Genomic DNA, 17,461 nt, shown 5'->3' on the forward strand with positions numbered 1-17,461 from the left:
GAGAATTTAAGACACAAGGATCCAAATTGACCTAACGTTACTCACGAATGTATTTTATTCAAGCCCATCCAAGGTCACCCGTAATCACAGTGTTGCCTCGGGTGACTGATTACAGGAGCTGAATCAAAGGCCAGCCTCATTTACAGACTCCCGCGTCCTTTAAAGCCCTCCAATTTCCCAGGACTTCCTGAGGGACTGTCGTTGTTGTGCCGGGCAAGCAAAACTCGTTGCATGATATCCCATCAGACCAGCAGCTCCCATAATCCTGCGCAAGAACACAGAATGTCACACCATTAGCATTCCTCATTGGACACAACCTCCTGCTGTAAAGGTAAAACGAGCACTATTGCAGACAGCAAGTCGATAGGATCCAAACTGATTTTTATAAAGGGAAGTGAAGGAAGAGCACATGGGGGAAAATTAAATATAAAAAAAACAAAGACTCTTTCTCTTGAGATAAAGGTCATGCTGTCATGGTCAGAGTTGGAGGATTTGGTCCAGTGCTGTGGGAAGAACAGAAAAATACCTCAGAGAATAATGTGCAGGAGTGTTTTAGCGTTTGTGCCAGACTGAAATGATGGTGTAAAACTGTCACTTCAGAATGTATGTAAGAACATTTCGTTACGTATAATGCAGCATTGTAGCAAAGCTCAGCATGTGTGCAGGTTCTTGAGTTTATGTTGTTACATATTTATGGACTGTAAACTACTTAGCAGGGACAACGCTAAACTGGGGTGAACTAGGAGTGTTCTAAGGGCCCATGCACTTTGGCGGTCCCCAGAGATCTGCTATAGACCATTTCAATATGGTGATGTCATAGGCCCATGAACATTTCCTGCTGGTTATTAAACTATTTCATAAGTGTAACGAGGCAATTCAGTCATAATGTAATGTTAAAACAGCTATCATAACATTGTTTATCAATATGTGGCTCTTTTTGGATTCTCAGAAGCTATAGAAATTAAAAATGTAAAACAGCAAATATGTTGGGATATGTTGTTAAATCCCTTAAAATTGTCTATGTTAGTAATAATAGTAGCAGGGGGGCCAACCTTAAATGTGGACCCATTTCAAATTGTGGACATTTCCAGGATTCTCAGCAGTTAACGTCACCATAATTGGGTAAACTTAGAGAGCAGTGAATGGGAGAGTACTTTTTTTTAAACAATCCTATTAGCTGAAATCTAAAAGAAAAACTTCAAGATAGTGTTATCAAGACTTTCAGAAAAAGGAAAAATAGTGTGAGACTGATAGCAGGAGCCAGAAGAGAAAACAACATCAAATATACTGTCCCACCCATAGACATTGTGTTAGAAACACCTCACATAAGCAGTCGTTTGTTTTTGTAATTTGATGATACAATACATACGTAAACACATATACAGTGCATCCAGAAAGTATTCATAGCGCTTTGACTTTTTCCACATTTGTTTATGTTTCAGCCTTATTCCAAAGTTTATTAAATTAATTTATTTCCTCAAAATTCTACACACAATACCCCACAATGACAATGTGAAAAAAGATTACATTTATTAAAAATAAAAAACCTGAAAAATAACATGTACATCAGTATTCACAGCCTTTCTCATGAAGTTCTAAATTGAGCTCAGGCACATTCTGTTTCCGCTGATTATTCTTGAGATGTTTTAGCAGCTTATTGGAGTTCACCTGTTGTAAATTCAGTTGATTGGACATGATTTGAAAAGGCATACACCTGTCTATATAAGGTCCCAGGGTTGACAGTGCATGTCAAAGCACAAACCAAGCATGAGGACAAAGGAATTGTCTGTAGACCTCAGAGACTGGCTTGTCTCGAGGCACAAGGCTGAGGAAGGTTACAGAAAAATTTCTACTGCTCTGAAAGTTCCAATGAGCACAGTAGCCGTAAGTGGATGATGTTTGGAGCCACCAGGACTCTTCTTAGAGCTGGCTGGTCATCTAAACTGAGTGATTAGAGGAGAGTCATTGAGGTGATCAACAACCTGATGGTCACTCAGTCTGAGCTCCAGCGTTCTTCTGTGGAGAAATGGGGAACCTTACAGAAGGACAACCATCTGTGTTGCAATCCACCAATCAGGCCTGTATGGTAGAGTGGCCAAGCAGAAGCCCCTCCTCGCCTGGAATTTGCCAAAAGGCATCTGAAGGACTCACAGACCATAAGAGACTAAATGCTCTAGTCGGATGAGACTAAAATTAAACTCATTGGAGTGAATGCCAGCTGTTACATTTGGAGAAAACCAGGCACCGTTCATTACCATCCCTACAGTGAAGCATGGTTGTTGCAACATCATGCTGTAGAGATGTTTTTCAGCAGCAGGAACTGAAAGACTATAGTAAGGAAAGAGGGAAAGATGAATGCAGCAGTGTACAGAGACGTCCTGAATGAAAACCTGCTTCAGAGTGCACTTGACCTCAGACTGGTGTGACGGTTCATCTTCCAGCAGGACAATGACCCAAAGCACACCGCTAACATATCAATAAAGTGGCTTCACAACTCGGTGAATGTTTTTGAGTGGCCCAGCCAGAACCCAGATCTAAATCCTATTAAACATCTTTGGAGAGATCTGATAATGGCTGTACACCGTCGCTTCCCTTCCAACCTGATAGAGCTTGAGAGGTATTGCAAAGAGGAATTGGTAAAAATTCCCAAAGACAGGTGTGCCAAGCTTGTGGCATCATATTCAAAAAGACTTGAGGCTGTAATTACTGCCAAGGGTACATCAACAAAGTATGAGCAAAAGCTGTGAGCACTTATGTACATGTGATTTTTCAGGTTTTTTATTTTTAATAAATGTAATCTTTTTTTCATATTGTCATTATGGGGAATTGTGTGTCGAATTTTAAGGAAATAAATTAATTTAATCCATTTTGGAACAAGGCTGTAACATAAAAAAAATGTGGAACAAGTGAAGCGATATGAATATTTTCCGGATGCACTGTATATGTCCATACGTTTTTTTTAAAAAACACAATCTTAAAAACTTTCAAGGATTTAAGATGCTGATGACCGTTAAATGCATCATTACAGTCTTTTGAAAATTGTACATTCTTTCATAGGCCTCAAAATTGCTAGTGGTACACTGTAAAAAGCGTTTGGTTGGTTTATTTTAAAAAGCAAGCTGACCTCACCTAAAAACATAACTTGAAACTGTAAAAGGTCCCGTGAAGTGCTTTGAAATGTGCACTTTTTATTCGATGTTTGATGTAATCTTAACTGAAAAATGAATAAAGGTTGGGATTTAAAGTAGTCCCACCCCTTAAAAAAACAGCTAATAGCGTTGTTGGAATATTGAATCAGTTCCATGCGTGTTCAATAAAAAAGGTCAGGAGAAGTTTTTCCATCAATGACAGAAATCGTAACAATTTATTGGATACAAATGAATAATTCGATTCACAGAACTGTGTTATCCTCAATGCAATGCAAAAGTTACATTTAGGAGGTGCGCAACAACTTTCATTTCCTGACTTCAACTTATATAGGCAGCTGGTATTTACAGGTGGAGTTTAAAGGAATTCGTCACTTGTCAATCATTCTACCGGTCTTCCATTGGCCACAGACATAAGTCCTTTTTTTCTACGAATGTTCTGCATAAAAATAAAAGCATAAGACTTTTCTCAACAGCACATATTCTGTTCAGTTTTAACACCTTTCTGCTGAAGGGACGTTTCTGCAGTGCTCAATTTAATTTTGGACCAGCATTTATCTACATCTGCAAAAATGCTTCATTAATATGCATGACATATGAGACTCCAGAAAAACTTCAGTTAATATATGACCTTTAAATGACCAATACAAATAATTGTTTAATGAAAAGAAAAAGAGACAAAAAATAATAAATATATATTCCTTTTTCCCAACAGCATTTAACTTTTAATCACAGCTTTGCCAGTGAAAGTGAATGAGATCAAGCCAATAATATCAAATGAAAAGCAAATGAGAAGCGTCTTCAAGGGGGAGGAGCATGTCAGATACTAGAAAGCGTTTGATTGGTCAAGATTTGATGAGAAACTGAGGAAAAATGTTGATCCATTTGGGCAGAAGTAACAAACTGCAAGTTTAGAATGTTTATATCAGTTTTATATTCTCTAAATAAGAATTTTGTCATTGTTTTGGAGCACACTAATAGATATCCTTGAAATGAACAGACTGAAACTAACATCTAAAAAATCTGTAGAATTATGCATATAATTCATTTAATTTAAGGGAATGGGTTTACTCACTTTTTTTACATCAACGAATTACTTTTTACAGTATATAGTGAAGCAAGTTTCACGGTTTTCTGAAAAGCAACCGTTGTCTGAAAAGCTGCATTCACAAAATTTTCCAGCTAGAAAGTGTGCTTTGACTCAAAATGTAAAGGAAAATTACAAAAAGGTAATGGACATTTCAGACAACAACACTTACGTAGTCTGTGAGGTTTCAACAATATACAATTGTTAGTAAGCACCCCAAAGTGTGCCAAGAAAATATCCTCCACACCACTACCAAAGCCCTTTTAAGGCAAGTCATTTCACATGCTCGGCCATTCCGTTTGAATGAGGAAACATTAAAATTCTCCAAAGTTGCTTGCCAGGCATACAACTGCATTTCATATTAGGAAACAACAATAAATTTAAACAACAACTGTGTCTTTAGTTTCATTTCTAAACATCCAAATCACAAAATCTGCAGAAACTCACGACTTTGGAGTAGTCCTTTGGAGTATCAGTCTATAGCGGTCAATGATTGGCTCCTGTACTAGAAGGCGGGCTTTATTCATCCAATAGCGATCTATGATTGGCTCCTGTATTAGTAGTCGGTGCTTTATTAACCAATATTGACAGTTACACTTTTTTTCCCATTCAAAAAGATAATAGTGACATGTCTTGTGTATCCTATAGTCTATAGTGCCACTACACCACCACTAACTGCCGCTAATGCATGCTTTTATGTTGTTTACACCAAATTCTGACCGCACACTACAAATGCCACAACCTTTTCCCCCCAATCTTCCAGTCCACTTTTGCTCATTGGGTATTTCTCTGTAAGCATTTCTCTGTAAATCCTAGAAATAGTTGTGTGAGAAAATCCCAGTGGAAACCACCAAATCATGTTCGAAGTAAATTAAATTGCCTTTCTTCCCTTATTCTGATGTTTGGTTACTTTGAAGCAGATTGCCTTGACCACGCCCACATGCCTAAATGAATTGTTACTTCACCTTGATTGGCTGATTAGATATATATGTATTTTATCTTTTCATTTTTTCCATCCCCATGTCAGCCTACATCTATGGGGTATTTTTAAAGGATTTTTTATGTAATGATAGTAATTTTCCCCTGCATTCCATCATGGATGGCTCATCCCTCATCCCTTCGAAGGGTTTACCCCCATATAATGAGAGCCTCGATGGGATGAAGGCGCTCCTGCTCCATCATCATCCCGGGCCCTTAAAAAGAATCTATTAGAATCCAAGACATGTCCATTAGTTGTAGCCTTCGAAATGCTTCATTCACATGTGCCTTTCAAGTGACCAGTTTTGAGCACATCGTTGGTTTGGAGCGGCCCTCCAGTATGCTGCACATGATTGTTCTCATTGTGATGGCTCACATGTTCTCGAGTGGCCATCAGTAGCAAATGTTTGTAATACAGAAAAAATGTCTTTGCAGAGGTTGTGGGGAGCTGGGCCGTGCATAGCAAATAAGAATGGTGGTGCTCAAGCCAGGTCAAAAATATAGAAGGAGCTCTCTTATTATTGATTTCAGTGGTGGGCATAACTTGTGTTTGTACTCAATATATTTTTCATGAGAAATTGCAGTGTTTCTTGCACTATTTTTCAGAAGTGAGGTTGTATTACACTTTTAAAAATATCAATAAATTAGAAGTCATCCGTATTTTGTGATTCATGTTTTTATTTTTCCCAGTTTATTTATGTTTAGGAACTGCATTATGGGGCCTTGATCTTTCTTCCAACAACTTTTAACCTTGAAAAGTTAAAAAAGTGACTTTTTTATTAGAATTTATTAGTTAAAGTGATATATTGTCTGGGTTGGTGTTGTACATTACAGTACAAAAACATTGTAATAACCTGCCAGTACATTTTCTGTCATATTACAAACTTATTTCATTCATTTTCCTTCACTTTAGTCTATTATTTAACAGCGGAATGAACCGCCAACTATCGCAGCATATGTTTTACAAAGCGAATGCCCTTCCAGCTGCAACTCGTTACTAGGAAACACCCATACCCTCAAACACACACTCATATACTACGGCCAATTTAGTTAATCTAATTCACCTGCCAACTGGCCCAGCCGGGACTCGAACCAGCGACCTTCTTGTTTGAGGCGCCAGTGCTAACCACTGAGCCACCATGCCACCCCAAGACTTATTTCTTTATATGTTATTTCTTATACATTATATTATTTCAAAATATTATAATATCAATAAAAGTCACTTAGTTAAAATGTAGAGTTGAATTTTCAACACCAAAAGTCGACAGAGGAGAGATCAACATACTATAATGCAAATTGACAACCCTAAATAAATGAAAAAACTACCCAACAGCCACACAACATCATAAGATGTTAATATTTGGTTAGATTTAGGACATATGTCAGCATAGCACAATGTTACTTTGACATCTATTAACGACACCAAATGATTTGGTTGGTTTTAGGTTGTGTTGGAAATTGACCAAAAACCAACGTCGAGCCAACATCTAAAACCAACGTCATATTAGTTAAATACGGACATTTATTCGTCAGGTATGGCTACCAAAATCAGAAGTCTGATTAACATCATAGTGGTAATTTCCAAACAACATCAAGCCATAACATCGGTAGACGCTGATATTTGGTTCATTTTAGGTAGGAAGAAACGTGATTTAAGTGACTTTGAATCTGATCTGAGTATTTTCAGAAAATCTGATCTACTGGGATTTTCACGCACAACCATCTCTAGTGTTCACAGAGAATTGTCCGAAAAAGAGAAAAAATCCAGTGACCCAGTGTTAGAGGTCAGAGGAGAAGGGCCAGACCTACAAAACCGGTAAGGTGTACTTATTAAAGTGGCCGGTGAGTGTATATACTGCAGATTAACAAAACATTGTGATGTTAGATTTTTTCAATATTGTGCTGCCCTAATTTTCACAAAAAAATTCAAAAATAAAATCTAAATAATTTGCCATAGGGGTAAGCAAAATAAACCTGTTTTTAGACGTTGGACATTGATGTTGGTCTGACGTTGGGTTCTGACATTAACCCGATTATCATTTTCAAACAAAATGCAACATTCCCCGACGTTGGGGTACAACATTAATCTGGCAACATGGTGACATCCTGTGCCTGCTGGGTAAATACAAATGCTGTAATACATTTTTTTTCATAGTGTACAATACATACAGTGTAGACTGTTATCTGATTCACAAACAAGCATTTTTTTATGAATTGTTATTTAATTTAATAGTTCAAAAGGCTTGCAAATTCACATGTTACTGTTTAAAATTTAAATAAATAAATAAAATAAAACCTGCTGATGAATTCTTCACCGAAACCATCTAATGAACACTAAACAATGTCTAACATTATGTCAGTGCATCAAAACTTAGCACAAATCAATATAAAACAAAATGAGATGTCATAAAACAATATAAGCAAATAAACCGCGTATTGAGACTGTTTGTCTAAGTATCTAACTGATTTTGAGGAAAGATCAGAGCTGCTAACAGCATGACAATATTAGCATAAAGCTCTATGTACAGCTTAATTTAGAAGATAAACATCTTTTGACATGTGCAAAAACTGAATCAGACAAAGTTAATGAGCCTTCTGATAAAAGTGTCCTTTGCAAAATGCGCAGTTTGCAAATGCTCCTCTTTAGACGCCATTAAGAGAAGAAATGTGCAACATGTGCTTGACACTCATCAAGCTGCAAAGATTATTGAGGCTGTATGTATAATTGAAACTACACATGGAGAACAATATGGCCTAGATACCCAAGTAGTAATTGCTGGAAACAGAGATGTGATATAATTATACAGTAACCCAGTTTTCTGAGCGAATGTGGATCACCGGGTACACTGTGAAAATTAAATCACTAATATATATCAGGAATACTATGTTCTTGACATGTTTAACTTATTTGTGAAATATTTATATATTCAGAAAGTATAAAGATGTTTTTTTTACAGTGTCAAATCGCTAGAAAGTACATCATCATAAACATTCATTCACATTGTGTTTGATTTAAAATGTTCAAATGAAAACATCCCCAAAGTTTGAACCTCATGAGTTTGTGTTGTTGTTGTTGTTTATGACAGGGGGTGGTCCCCAGTCAGGCTGATAGAAGTGTATGTTGAACATGCGTGCCCATTTGGCAAAGACACGTTTCTCAGTGATGAAGCGATGATGGCTGCCGTGCCGGCCCTGCTCATGGGTGACATACATGGTGCATTCATCCGTGCCCGAAGGCTCGTAGTAGTGGTATGGCACTGAAGGCTTGGTGTGGGGAGACCTGGGAAGCACATTTGACGAATTGAAATTGTAAAATTTAATAGATGCATATTTAAAACAACGATGATCCAACAGCAATATCACTCCAAAAAGGATTTTCTTACTTTATGGTTTTGTCTTGGCACTAGTCCAAATATCTAAAACAAATTTAATCAAGAAGCATTGTCTAGATAGGTCTAGTAAAAATTGCCTTGCTGTCAGAAAAAAGAGCAGTCAAGATTAAGCAAGATTTTCTCTAGGGCTGCACAATATTGTTTCATCATCGATATCGCAATATGATCATTCGCAACAGTGACATCACAGGAAGTGTAATGTTGAGTCTGTATTATAATGTATCATTTGCATGTGTTTTTGAAGCCTGTAACTGTATGAGGAATTTAAAAGCATTCAGGCATAAGAAATTGTACCATTAGTAAGGTTATATTTATTTTTATTTATCAATTGCTGAACCTGAATACTGTTAGACTCAGAAAACGATAAACCCTATTTATTTCAATTGTGTCTTGTTATTTATTGTATTCATCTATGCTTTTACTTTATTTGTTTTTATGCAGATTCACACACCAACAGAACCATCCCAATCTCAACAATTATAAATTCATTCCAAATAGATATTCAAGCCATCTGGTGAAATTGGATTCATATTGCAATATACTCAACTGCCACTTTATTAGGTACAACTGCTTGTTAACGCAAATTTCTAATAAGCCATCACATGGCAGCAACTCAATGCATTTAGGCATGTAGACATGGTCAAGACTGATCTGCAGCAGTTCAAGCTGAGCATCAGAATGGGGAAGAAAGGGGATTTAAGTAACTTTGAACGTGGCATGGTTGTTGGTGCCAGACGGGCTGGTCTGAGTATTTCAGAAACTGCTGATCTACTGGGATTTTCAAGCACAACCATTTCTAGGGTTTACAGAAAATGATCTGAAAAAGAGAAAATATCCAGTGAGCCGCAGTTCTGTGCCTTGTTTATGCCAGAGGTCACATGAGAAAGGCCAGACCTACCAACCTGGTACTAGTAAGGTGTACCTAAAGTGGCTGGTTATTGTATATATCAGACTTAAAAAATAAATAAATAAATAAATTAAAAAATTTGCAATTTAAAATTTTTTCAATTTTATACTGCTCTAATTTTCACAAAAAAAATAAAAAATAAAATAAAATCATAATAATCTCCCAGTAGGGTAAGCAAAACAAACCTGTTTTAGGCTACTTTGTTTAACCCACAGACAGATTTTTGTATTTGCTTTAAGGAGAATCTCCCTTATTTTTTCTGAAACAAATCAATATTTTTTACTTGTCTTGAAAATGCTTCTAGATTTTAGAGTTGTTTAGATATTTTGTACCAGAAACAATAAAAAAACTCTCACTAAGAAACTGTTTTTGCAGTGATGAAGGCATAAGAGAAAGTCTCACTTGCAGAACTCTGGAGGAACCATGCCATAGACGTTGATTCTGTCACACATCTCTATAGCGATTGCCATGGTGAACCAGCCCGTGCTGAGCCATGAATTGGACCTTTTTCTGAGCAAAACAGAAAAGAATAAGGACGTTTATGAGCAATTCCAAGCAAATGTCAAACTCGCCATGAAGAAAATAAAGTTTTCACCACAGTTGCAAAACCCTTTTTTAAGTTGTATGTGCAGGCTTGTATTTTACAGTACTGTAAAACTCAAAAACAACATAATTTGATTTACCAAAGTCACACAAGAGCCAATTACACATCTGTTACATCCATAATGGAGAGATGTCACAGTGTTTTACTCATAAATGCAAAAATGTCAAATAAAATAAAAAATCTTCGTTCTAGAGAGCCAACTTTTATCCTTGTTGACAAGTTTTTTTTTTAGTCATGCATTTGCTTGAAGTATGTTGTATGTGCACATGCTTTTTTGTCACATCTAGAATGCATGTTTATTTCCCTCATTTAAACTATAAAACACATATACAGAATTGATATATTTTCTGATCCCATAAATCTTTGGCTAGTCGTTTTGGAACAATATAAACAGATGTTGCAATATACTGTAACATATACATTCTCTGTGAATTTATGTTTCAAGTTTTCACTGCAAATGTCACATCCATAACCCTAGAATTGCTCTTATGCAGCTGTGATGATCTATGAACTATATATAATCATGATGATGAAAATGTTTCCACGGAGACGGCATGCATTACAAAAGGCTAGTTTAAATATATGAATAAAAAAAAATAAAAAAAAACATGCTGATCTCTATGGATTTAAATCGTTTGCTGAAAAACATAGTTGAAGCTACATAATTGATTTGACTTACAGTACAGCTCTAGTGAAAATTAAGAGATCACTTTTAAGTCATTGTCAGTTCTCTAGATTTGCCATTAATATATCTATTAGGAGTAAAATTTACACTTAAAGGGTTCAGATGCAAAAAGTTCCTCCTGATTTTTTTCTAAAATGAGCATTTTTCTTTGCTTTCATATGTTTATGCTCAGTTATTGAACTTTAAAGGCAATGCAAATTGCCATGGACGGATGGATGGACAGATAGACAGACAGACAGACAGACAGGTAGGTGTGAACCTACACTGGTCAAAGGGTTTGGTTTGGTTCAATTTGATATCTCGTTCCATCACGGTGCATTCCGACAATGCTTTCCAAAGACAATTTTATATTTTACTTCACAGAACAATAATTCTTGTATTAAAATGTATAATTTATTAATATATTTCTACATTATTTGTAATACAATTTTGTCCTTTAATATAAGCAGTCAGATATATGAACTGCAACTTTAATTTTATCTGCTCAAAGAAAACACTATTTTTAAATGTATCAATTAAAACTCAAGGACATGCACAGAACAACATGAGCATTTATAGCAAATAAACAAATGTAAATATTATCCTGCCTGCTTTTTAAGCGTTATGGAGCAAGTTCTTTAATGCTCTTATGATTGGTCACATGCTCAACAGAAAAGGCTGCGATTGGCTCTAACCCTCTTGCACTGTTCACCGATAAATGACAGATGATTGGTGATAGAAATGGTGGAGAAAACTTGAAATGGTCTGAATCCACAAGTATCGCTGTAACAATCAAGATGAGAGGAAATGTTACCTCATGACAGCAGGTCAAAGCGAAAGAGAAGCAGAAATGGAGTTTACAGCTTACATTTTCTTAATAGTAGTGAAATAGTGGCTTCTGCTGTAACTTAAGTGTTAGAGAAAGACTGTCCAGCAAACACACAAGCAGTGAATTGTGCACAGTTTCTGCATTTTTTAAATAGTTGGAGCATTTTAATTACTCACGATTGTCTCCTTTACCATAGTAAACTAACGCAATATAGTGCATATGAGATCAATTATGGCAGTACCTAATAACGGGTCAGGATCTTTTACTGAACCAATACCAAATTGTTTGTATCTGCATTGCAGGGACCCACAGAAACAATAAATTTTGACACCCCAGACAGACAGACAGACAGACAGACAGACAGACAGACAGACAGACAGACAGACAGACAGACAGACAGACAGACAGACAGACAGACAGACAGACAGACAGACAGACAGATAGATAGATAGATAGATAGATAGATAGATAGATAGATAGATAGATAATTGAACAATAAGTAAAACACAGTTTATGCTGTCTCCTTTGAAACATTTTCGCTAGCAGGTTTACCATGTCTTCGTTTGATTGCACGGCTCACATGGCTCATAGTTGGAGGATGGATTAAGATGAGAGTGAAATAAAGAGATAAAAGATGCACAGACAGACATAAAAAAAAAATCCATTTAAGAACATGTGAGCATTTTGCCTGGAGCAGTTTGTGTCTGATTGGGTGCATCCCAGCTGGCATCTGTCTCCAGCTGGCACTGATCCCGTACTAACCCTTAATCTGCACTGATGCCAAGCATGTGCCCCGTGGGCCAGCGATGCCAACCCTCCAGCAGGCTCTGGTGGTCGGCATATTAGTTAACAAACCCTCTTGCATTGCTTCTGTGGAGAACACTTATACCTCTCTTTAAAGTTTCAAAGGTCATGTGTGTAATCTTTTCAAATCTCTTGCCTCACATCCCTTTTTTGCGTTAACTATTTGTGGTCATAAAGAATGCGAATTGCAGACAGTTTGACTGACCAGTGAAATAAAAAACAACTGCAAACTATAGCTTTAAGTGCAATTCTTTTTGTTAGTTTTTTTGTGATTTCACATTCAATTCATCTTTATTTCTATACCGTTTCTCCAACAATGTAGATTGTGTCAAAGCAGCATTATAGTATTGTATTTGTATTTTATAAAATTAACATATAAAATTGTATTTCTACGTATAAAATTGTATTATAGTATTTATAATATTGTATTAGTAGCCTACTGCAAAAAATCTAGGGAGAAATGTTATTTCATTACTTATTTATTCGCATAACCTTTATCAAACTGTACATACTTTAATCAAAAAATTCATTTATTTATTCATTTATAAAAGTCAAATTTCAAATATATGTCAAATGTTTACCTTTCTCTATCTTATTTGGTTTTACAAATAAAATAGAAATAAGTTAAAAAAGGTAAAATCACCTATTATCTTTTATTAAATTGTGTATATACTCAAGAATTTATTTAATCATTTATTTATTATGTGTTTTTTCATTCATGCATTCATTACATTCATCCATATATTGAATGTCAATTATATATAGAATTTTATAATCAAGTTTTACAAACAACTATACAAAAATAGGTCATAAATTAAATTATATAAATGATGTGCCTTCCAGCAAGTGATAAATAATAAAAAGACATAATCAAATTAAATGATTGGTTTCATTCATTCATTGTAGAAGATTCAGTATTTTGCTGTGATGTAATTCTACATAATCAAGATCAATAATCACATGAATTTAATCATTTAGTAATGTAAAGATATCACCCATTCATTATACAACCCCAAATCAGAAAGTTAGAACAGTATGGAAACCGCAAATAAAAAAAGAGAGCAGTGATGTCCAAATTTACTTTGACTTATATTATTTCATGCTTTGTCTGGCCAACTTCATTTTATTCGTAAGTAAACATCCTTTCCTGCCATTCAGACCTGCAATACATTACAATACACGCCACAGTCACGAGTTTGAGCATGAAAAATTCTGTCATACGGCACTGCGCAAAGAGGCGGGATTAAACAAGATGATCAGACATTTTAAAAGGAAACGATTGGTCCATATTTTAAATTTCTGTACAGACAGGTCATGTTTTGATCTTTCATTGGTCTCACACAGTTACATGATGTGATTTTGTGCATGAGCGCAAATTTGTCCCACAAGCTTCCATTTCCAGTCTGTCGCATTCACAAGCATATGAATAAAAGTCTATGGGGGGAAAAGTGCAGCTTGATCACCACGATTTCTACACCAAGGCTTTAGGGGTGTTAATCAGGCAATTGGTTAAATAATGATGTGATTTGAAACAGGTGATGTCAACAGGTGATTGTAATTATGATTTGGTACAAAAGCAGCATCCAAGAAAGGTCTATTCCTTAAGGCAGTGGTGCTCAACCCTGTTCCTGGAGATCAACCTTCCTGCAAAGTTCAGCTCCAACCCTGGTCAAACACACCTGAACCAATTAATTAGGACCTGAACAGCATTTGATAATTACAGGCAGGTGTGTTTGATATGGCTTGCAACTGAAATCTGCAGGAAGTTCGATCTCCAGGAACAGGGTTGGTCACGCCTGCCTTCATAAATAAAGATAGACTGAGAATCGCCAGTTTGCCAACAAATATGTGAACAAATTATTTCCCTCAAAGAACAATAGGAAGACATTTGGATGTTTCACCTTCGCCAGTGCATAATATAAGGAAAAGATTCAAGAAATCTGTAGGAATTTTAGCATATAAAAGACAAGGGCGCAAGCCTAAGCTGAACAACCGGAATCTTCGATCTCTCAGGCGGCACTGCATCAAGTATCGTCATTCAAAAGATCATCCAGAGTGTTTCCAGCAACAAGTCCAAAGCAGGGTCTGTGATGGTATGGGGTTGTCTCAGTACCCTTGGCAAAGGTAACTTGCACTTCTGTGACGCACCATTATTGCTGAAAAGTAAACAGGGATTTTGGAGCACAATATGCTGCCTTCTTTTCCAGGGACGGCCATGCATATTTCAACAGGACATTGTAAAACCGGACTCTGCACACATTACAAAGTCCTGGCTATGGAGAAAGAGGATACAGGTACTTGACTGGCCTGTCAGCAATAAAAAATGTGAGGCACATTTTGAAGTGCAAAATGTGATTTTTTTTAAAATTTTTATGTATTTTACTTCCATACTGTCCCAACTCTTTCTGATTTGGGGTTGTAGTAGAGCCAATATTAGTGCTTCTAGTCTCAAAATCAATTTCTTGAGGGCCGCAGCTCTGCAGCTCATACAACTAATCAAGGTGTTCAAGACTCTTTTGAACAAGTTGATCATTTGGATCAGCTGTGTTTGATTAGAGTTGGAGTAAAACTGCAGAGCTGCGGCCCTCCAGAGTTTGAGACCCATACTCTCTTCAGTATTACTAACTCTAGTTTTAAGTAGGGGTGCCGCTAACGGGGGGTGGTTAAGTTAGGAGGATTCTAAGGTTCCACGCACTTTTGGAGCCCCCAGAGATACTATCAGAGGGCCCAACCTCATCCTACTACCAGTTCTTCTCTTTCATCATTATAAATGAATGGTAAACTAAGGGTAAATAAATGAACACAAAGAAAGTTAAAAGTTTGATCATTCTCACCTATCCTTTCCAGTCTCCTTCTTGAAGAGTTCATCAAACTGCAGCATCTTCGGCCGTGAGATGATGTACACCTGAAGTTTGGGCATCAACTGTTTCATCAGACGCAGGTTGTTGTAGACAAGGCCTTTACCGTCTCTCCGCATGTAGTTTCCAGGCCCCCAGAAGATAAAGAAAGTGTCCTGGCTGGAGTTGAGGAGCTCGTAGCGGTTTCGCAGCACACGCTGCATGCTGGAATGAGCAATCACACGGAGATTTGTATGCTGGCCCACATCCTTCTGGTATCTTCTTGTTGGGGCATCATTCATACGAATGACACACTCTGTTTCGTCGATCTCTGCACCTCGACCACTTCCTGTCATGTGACCAGAGCTCGTCACCAAGGCACAACTTCTGCAGTGCGTCTTGAGAGGCTGAGGATGGAGACAATGGTGAGAACAGGGAGTTTTATGTACATAGTAGACTTTGTGTTCAATCACCTTTAAAAAAAAAATAGAAACCATGGATTTTAATGTATTTTTACCCTCAGAATCATTACATTTTACCTTTAAACATTTGTGACTTATTGTATTCTACAAACTCATAATAGCAAGACATAAACTCAGAATTGCAGCTTGAAAAACGCCACTACAGAATGGCAAGATATGTAGTTACACTTTCACTTAAAATACAACTTTCGTTATTAACAAACCATAACTATGATGTTTGCTTCAATAAAGTCATCATTTACTGCTACTTATAAATAGTTATTAAATACTCCAGCAGGCACAGAACATCAAAAGACATAATATTAGGTTAGATTTCAGTTGACGTCAGGTGACCAAAATTCAATGCCAACATTTAAGGACGTTATTTTGACGTCCAATAACAATGTCAAATGACGCTGACATTTGGTTTAATTTAGATTGTGTTGGAAAGTGACCAGAATCCAATGTCGAGTCTTAAATTAACATCTTACTGACATCAAAAACTGACATTTATTTGTCAGGTATGGCAACCAATTCCAACGTCTGAGAGACGTCATAGTGGTAACGTCCACACAACGTAAAGCTGTAACATCATTAGACATTGATATTTGGTTGATTTTAGGTTGTACATTGGACATTGTCGGCAAGATGTTGGGTTCTGACATTAATCACATTTTCATTTCCAAACAAAATGCAACATCTCCACAATGTTAAGGTACAATGTCAATCTGATGCATGTTAATGTCCTGTGTCTCCTCGGCTTGTAGTAGTTAGGTGTAGGCATTGGGTAGGATAAGAGATGAAGAATATTACCAATAATAACTACTAATTAATAAGTACTAATAACCAGCCAATATCTTAAAAGACAGGATCTGCAGAGTTTTTTTTGCTATTTCTGCCCGGAATTTTGTTTTGTAAGAAATAAAATAAAAATCCGCAGAATTTTGCAGGTTGCACCATGTTTCAGTTTTTGTGCTTATACTGGAACCCTTGGTAAATATGAGTAAAATAACACTTTCTTTATGGTTTAACCTAAGGAAATTTGGCATACATTTTGCATGTAAAATCAGATGTTTAAATATTTAAAAAAAAAAAAAAAAAACGGTTGAGAACAGTTAATTACCACTAATAGTTTGCTATTTTAGTGCATATGGGTGACCATGACCTCCTGTATAACAAGGGAATAAATATGAGGTAACACAGAGCCAAACTCACTCAAGCTGCATCTGAAATCGCATACTACTCAAACAGTAGGTACTACAACTAAATTTAAATTCACTACATGACTGTTAGAGAAGTATGCTCCATGTACACTGCTCAAAAATATAAAAAATACACTTGTACAGTAACTCAATATAAACATCACGATGTAACTCAATCAATCACACTTTTGTGAAATCAATCTGCCCACTTAGGAAGCAACACTGACTACGTGTATATGGACACCAATAAATTAATTTTAACGCGATTAAAACAATACTCTGATTAAGAGTTAACCATGTAAACAGTGATTTTTGATTAACTTAATCAGATTAAGGTCATAATCGAACAAAAGAGAAATCGAATTAAGATATGTGGGGTATGCCGATTTTAGTTGCATTATTGAAGTGCAGTACAGACATGTAAACACCTTAATCAAACTATTACCATCACGTAGCGTTTTGCGACAAGATAGTCCAGACACACAAGGCTGTTTGACACTCTCTGCACCAACCCAGTCAGCGCAGACCACAGACACCTGCATAGTTAAAT

General features: G+C 36.5%; 1 protein-coding gene and 1 long non-coding RNA gene across 3 annotated transcripts in view; one reads left to right on the forward strand and one right to left on the reverse strand.

Annotated features, from left to right (window-relative positions):
* Positions 1 to 17,461, forward strand: part of LOC147842616 (uncharacterized) — a 1,013,036-nt gene that overhangs the window by 265,296 nt on the left and 730,279 nt on the right. The window lies entirely within an intron of this gene.
* The window catches only part of st6galnac5b (ST6 (alpha-N-acetyl-neuraminyl-2,3-beta-galactosyl-1,3)-N-acetylgalactosaminide alpha-2,6-sialyltransferase 5b), a 28,760-nt gene continuing 17,168 nt past the window's right edge, over positions 5,870 to 17,461 (reverse strand). Inside the window, exons 3-5 of one of the 2 annotated variants that reach the window (XM_087263087.1) lie at positions 15,246 to 15,655; positions 9,913 to 10,020; positions 5,870 to 8,491 (exon numbers count right to left, since the gene is read on the reverse strand). In XM_087263087.1, the coding sequence (XP_087119213.1) occupies positions 8,263 to 8,491; positions 9,913 to 10,020; positions 15,246 to 15,604 (696 nt within the window). In that variant the 5' untranslated portion in view covers positions 15,605 to 15,655 and the 3' untranslated portion in view covers positions 5,870 to 8,262. The remainder of the gene's footprint in view (positions 8,492 to 9,912; positions 10,021 to 15,245; positions 15,656 to 17,461) is intronic. The other variant, NM_001006662.2, reaches the window with a different exon arrangement.

The sequence above is a fragment of the Danio rerio genome, chromosome 8 (genome assembly GCF_052040795.2).
Source record: "Danio rerio strain M-AB ecotype USA chromosome 8, GRCz13ab, whole genome shotgun sequence".
NCBI classification, from domain to species: domain Eukaryota; kingdom Metazoa; phylum Chordata; class Actinopteri; order Cypriniformes; family Danionidae; genus Danio; species Danio rerio.